We start from the raw sequence: 6,109 nt of genomic DNA, 5'->3' as shown, positions 1-6,109 counted from the left end.
ATTGCAGAAGAAGGATGGTAGAGGAAAGAAACCAAGGAGTGAGGAGCCAGGAGAGCAGAAGGTGATGTCATAAGTGCAGAGGGTGGAGTTACGAAGGTGGGTTAGGAAGAGGGAGGTAAGGACAGAGAACCAGAGAACGGGGTGGGGGGAGGAGGGCAGAGGACAGAAGAAACAAAGAGGTCGTCTTAAGAGAGGGAGGCAGGTAGAAGGCTACCAGCTTCAAGAGGGCAGGTTGAAGATAAGACCAGGAGGAGGAAGGGTGATTGGGTATGGCAATAATGTAATCATACATTGTCTCACTGCTTGTTTAAAGAAAAGAATCCGATGAAACAGCATGCTTGTCCTGTAACTGCTGACAACCTGAAGGCAAGAAGCTGGTGCCTTCACTTCTCCAAAGGTGTGATTAACAGATGGTGGAAAAGCTTAGGATAGTGTTTAACAACTTGGAATGGACCGATAAGAGTGGTGAATGCTTAAAGCAGGGTTATAGAAGCATCTTTCTACACTTCACTTCTTTATTAACAAAAATCCATCATGTCGCTTAATGAAGACAAGCTTGAACAATATCTAAGTCAACCACAGACAATTTCTGAGTTCATCTATGTAATTCTGACATCATTAAACAAAATAGTGAGTCGAGTAAATGATCTTGATAAACACACTGAAGACTTATTCAGAAAATTAGATAAAGAGATTCATAGCATCTCCTTTAAACTTCAAAATTTACAAGAAAATATAATCCAGCTAACTGATGCTATTGCTCACAAAGTTCCAAATGAAGTGTTATCGATGGAAGTGTGGAAGTCAAGGAAGACTCTTCCAAATATAACTATTGAAACCCAGCAAGTGTACTCCTGTACATCATTGCCTGTTAACATCTTTGAAAGAAATGATGCTAATACACCAATACCACTTCTTACATTACCTTCATACTACCAAAATGACATGGAAGATTCAAGTTCTTCTGACGGTTCATTCCACTCATGTTTATATTGTTCCAAATTTGTACCTGAGAATAAAGAACAAGCAAGCAAGAAATACATACAGGAGAAGAATCTAGACCATGATAGTGGAACCAAAACTAAGCTACAGTGTCAACTGGTGAAAGAACGTATCTCTGTGGATCACATTCCAGCCTCTGGCTGTGCAGTATCTTATTCATATTTAGATCAATCTGAAGGTGGCTCTTTGTTATACATTTTTCCACTGAATAAAAGCAAGCCTCAAGAAAAATCTGCAGCGAACAACTTACCTGGTGAGCAAGAACATCTACATTACTGTATTGGGCATATGAGCCAGTCACGTCCTCGTATCCTTTATGGAATTGGTAAGGGGGACGTGATGCTCAGCCAGCCACCATCGCTAATTCATCCCAAAAGAGATGTATTTGTCAACCCTCTTGTACCAGAAGCACCACCATTGCCTTCTGATGAGCTGATCCAACTTGAGAGTTCTAACAGACCTTCTACTCCCAGAATTGTTAGCTCGCCAGTAACATCTTCATTCGTTGTTTTAGAAACTACAACATCTGCTTGCTTAAAGACCACTTCTAAAATACATCTAAAGATGCCACCTGAATTCACTTCAACACCAGCATCTCATGAATGTTTGGAACTGCAACCAGGTGGTCTAAGTCCACAGAGTCGAGATCAGATGATCACTTCACTTTTATCTCCTTCAGTAATTGCATTAAGTAAGTCATGGGATTTGGCTTTAGCCGTGCAATCAAAATATTCCATTTGTCAACCCGTGAAGTCTTTTCCAAAATCAACAAAATCTGCACAATCATCACCAGCATCTACATCAAAATCAAGATCTGCAAGTGAACCACTACCAGAAAACCAAGTCTCAAATACATCAGATTCTTTGAGTGCCCAATTACTAAGATCTTCCAGGGTACCACGCTCTGTTTCAGTACCTGCCTCATCAAACCAACCACAGATGTCTTCAAATTTGTCACCATCACCAAAACGTTCAGTGAGCCACTTAACAAAACTTATTGAAGCACAGTCAAAATCACACATGACAAAGTCAAAAGGACATTTGTATTCACCTCCACTGAAGCTATCATGTTTAACCTCAACAAAAGTTACCACTCTACAGTCATCATTGTCTTCGATGAAATCAACATCCGCTTCAAGCCATAGATCTCTTGCAATAACTCAGCATGTAAATCCAAATCCTGGGAACCAAAATCCTTCATCAGTCCTACCAATGATGGGCAAAGCATGGAACACACTGATGGAAGCCATAAGAGCAGGCGTTCAACTACGCAAAATTCAAAAAGAGAGACCAAGTGCTGAGTTACCTAAAAATGAAGCAGATATGATCCAGGACCGTCGTAAAGCAATGGGGTATAATTCCGGAAATTCGGATAGCGAAAGTGAATGGGCTTAATAAGCAAACGTAAGCAAATAAACCCATCAAAAGTAAAAACTAGTATTTGTTTTTTTCTATTACATCTAAGTCATTTCTAGTGTTCTAATTTTCCCCCTTGAATTAGAACCCCTACCTTATAACTACACACACACACACACACACAAACAGAGCATACAAAGCTTGCATACAAAGCTTTAATATTTAAAATAATGGATTTTAGTGCAAAAGAAGTTAGCTGGGGAGTTTACAGATTCAGAAGGTGAGTCCATGACCTTCTTGGTAAGCAGAATGGCATCAAGCAGGTAGGCATGGAGCAGTAGCTGAGAGTTTACATATGATCCATAGCTAATGGTAGACAGAGACTCTGGACTTAGCATGGGCTTTTGAAACCTCAGTTCCCATCCTAGTGACATACCTCCAACAAGGGCAAAGAATGCTTAGAGAAAGATGGTGGCTGCCCAGTTTGTGAGCTTTCAGAATGGAACATCGGCTGTCAAAAATTGTGCTAGGAGCTACTAACATTATATTCTGGCAAAGAAATTGCCTGTATTGTCTTCATGTCTTGATGGTCTGAATGTAAAGTGAATGAACTTTGATAGTGGGAATTTCCAGGGTATTCAGATTGTGGTATAGTTGCTACGGCTTACCTTGGCTTATCCTGGTCTGCAGTCTGGAGAATATGATAAAGTCATTTGTGGTAGTTTGAATGAGAATGACCCCATAAGTTTATATATTTCCAGTTGGTGGACTGCTTAGCTCCCATGAGAGAATGGGTAATTAAATATTCCATAGAGTATACAAGGCCTATTGTACAAAGTAACAAACTTTTGAATATTCCCCCACATACCAATTCCAAGGGCCCAATAACCACAAGCCTTCTCAGTATCAATTTTTTTATTAGTTACTTCTCCTGATGCTGAAACTTAAGGAAGCAAAGGCTAATTTTGGCACATAGATTGAGGATACAGTCCATTGCTGCAGGGAAGTCATGGTACAAGAGCTTATAATATTATAACATATATAACATGTCTGCAGTCCAGAAGCAGATAACGGTTAATATTGTGCATTATTTTTCTTTTGTAGTAAGTCCTGGATCCTAGCCTATGAAATGATACTGTTCACTTTTAGGGTGGGTGGACCCACTTCGATCTAGAATATCCTCACAGATATGCCCAGAGATAATTATGTTGATTCTAAATCCTATCAAGCTGTCAAGATTAACCATCACAATGTATATGGATAGAGGAGTACATGTGTGAGCAGATGTGTGTTTGTGTGTGTGCATGTAATGTAGATTTGTATGCACGTACTTGTAGAATATAAAGGACAACCTGGGATGTCATTCATCGGGAACTTTCAATATTTATATTTTTTGGTGTCTCTTGCTGCGATCTGGGGCTCCCTTGTTAGCTTACCTAGCCAGAAAGTATATTTATATGTCTTCTGGGGATTGCTTGCAAGGCATGTGCTTCTACTGACTGAGCCTTGAACCTCAGATTTACATCTTTTAAAAACAACACTTAACCTCGAAAGAAAATACAAGGTTAAGACTTCGCCTAACATGATATAATTAAGTCTATATTTAAAATATCTTATCATTGTCCTCCCAAGATGATAGAGTCTTCTTGTCATGATCATCATTATTCTCAATGTTCATTAGAATTAAAATCTACATATTACTGCTTAAAGTCAATACAACTTTGTCTATAGATAAATAGAAATAAGATGGAATAAAAACATATTGATACCAATTTCATTTTTCATTTTTATGTGTGCCACATGATAATAGCTAAAATTAATAAAAAGCTTGTTCTACTACCCACTCCATAGTCCGTTGGTTTCAGCTGGTTGTAGGTTTTGCTCTGGTGCAGTGCTTAGCCAAAACATTCCTTTCTAAAAGAAATTGGCAATCAATAATACTGTCTGAATTTCGTTTTTATGGTTTTCCATTTGCTTTAATCACATGGTACATGTGTTGATAACTTTCCATTACTGTGAAAATAGACTTGAGGTGGAAAACTAAAGTATTTGTTAAGGGATATAATTTTCATTTTCATTTTATGGTCATTTGACCCTATTGTTCTAGGTCTGTAGTAGCATATTACATCAAAACAGAAACATCAATAAAGGAAAGCAGAGATGCATTTGTCTTATTGTACAGAGAAAGAAAGATGGATACCCAGAAAGGGGAGGAAAGGAGAGAGACGCTAGGGTCCTATATCCTCTTCAATAATAAAAGTTTCTGGAAAAAAAAAAAAAAAAAACCCACACACCTTACATTGCTCTTCTGTCAAGGCTGATTAACTGTTTGGAGGAGTTGGAATGTTGCAGGTCTAGAGCCTAACTGTAATTTATTTAGGCATTTCTTTCAGCACCTGTGTGAGACAGGCTGAGAAAACCTTTTGGAATGCGTTAACTTGAACAAAACCATAGTTTTCACCAACTGAAAAAGAACACAATCAGACAAGACATAAAGCCTGCCTCAATCTGAACTTTCCTCACTTTGCTGTAACCTGCAGACCTGGTATCTCTTGGTGTGTGTGTGTATGTGTGTTTGTGTGTTTTTTTTTGTGCATTGTCTTGCTTTTTTTATTTTTTCCTTTTTTATTACTTAAAAAAATACCAATTCAAATTTCCACTCCCTCCCCTCCTCCCAGTACCCTCCCTCTCCCTCCACAGACCCTCCCCCACCCCTCCAACCCTAAGGAAGTGCCATGCACCCCACCCTGTGGAAAGTCCAAGGCCCTCCCTATTACATCTAGGTAGAGCAAGGTTTACATCCATAGGGAATAGGATCCCATGAAGCTTGTATACGCAATAGAGACACATCCCAGTGTCACTATCAGTGGTGCCTCAGTCTGCCCCAACTGTCAACCCTCTTCAGAGGGGCTTGGTTGTTCCCATGCTCATTCACTCCCAGTCCAGTTGGAGTTGGTGAGCTACCATTAGCTCAAGCAAACTGTCTCAGTGGATGACCCCCTCATGGTCTTAAATTCCTTGCTCATACTCTCACTCCCTCCACTCTTCAACTGGATCTTGGGATTTCAGTCCAGTGCTGAGTCCAGTGGGTCATTGCCCCTGTTCCCCATCTGTTGTTGGATGAAGATTCTATTGTTATATTTAAGATAATCATCATTCTGACTACAGGGTAAGGTCAGTTCAGATACCCTCTCCTCTATTGCTTAGGGTCTCAGCTGGATTCATTTCTGTGGGTTCTTGGGCATTTTTCTAGAGCCAGATTTCTTGCTAACTCCATAATGGCTCCCTCAATCAAGATATCTCTTTTCCTTGCTCTCATATCTGTCCTTCCTCCATCTCAACCATCCCATTCTCTCAAGTTCTCCTCAACCTCCCTTCTCTCCCCTTCTAGCCCCCCCCTCCCGCTCCTAAGTTTTTGTCTGATTCCAATTTCCAGGTGGGTCTATATATGTTTTTCTTTGGGTTTACCTTATTACTTAGTTTCTCTAGGATAGGAAGCTATAGGCTCATTGTCCTTTGTTTATGACTAGTATCCACTTATGAGTGAGTACATACCATATTCATTTTTTTGGGTCTGGGTTACCTCACTCAGGATGATGTTTTCAAATTCCGTCCATTTGCAAAATTCAAGATGTCATTATTTTTTACTGCTGAGAAGTACTCTAATGTGTAGATGTGCCACTCTTTCTTTATCCATTCTTCAGTTGAGGGGCATCTAGGTTGTTTCCAGGTTCTGGCTATTACAAATAAT

The 6,109-nt window shown here is 39.6% G+C and overlaps 1 protein-coding gene across 1 annotated transcript; it reads left to right on the top strand.

Moving 5' to 3' along the window:
• The first annotated feature begins 534 nt into the window (after window positions 1-534).
• On the top strand, window positions 535-2,397 carry LOC130868495 (uncharacterized). The gene has a single exon (XM_057760694.1). It carries the CDS (start codon window positions 535-537, stop codon window positions 2,395-2,397), a length of 1,863 nt encoding a protein of 620 aa, XP_057616677.1.
• Window positions 2,398-6,109: the final 3,712 nt, after the last annotated feature.

This window comes from Chionomys nivalis, chromosome X, assembly GCF_950005125.1.
Source record: "Chionomys nivalis chromosome X, mChiNiv1.1, whole genome shotgun sequence".
NCBI lineage: Eukaryota > Metazoa > Chordata > Mammalia > Rodentia > Cricetidae > Chionomys > Chionomys nivalis.
The sequence above is the reverse complement of the archived record's forward strand: the minus strand, read 5'-3'. Positions and strand labels throughout refer to the sequence as shown.

Bases quoted from the DNA above. Each gene is read 5' to 3' on its own strand.
- LOC130868495 (XM_057760694.1), top strand. From the start codon at position 535: ATGTCGCTTAATGAAGACAAGCTTGAACAATATCTAAGTCAACCACAG.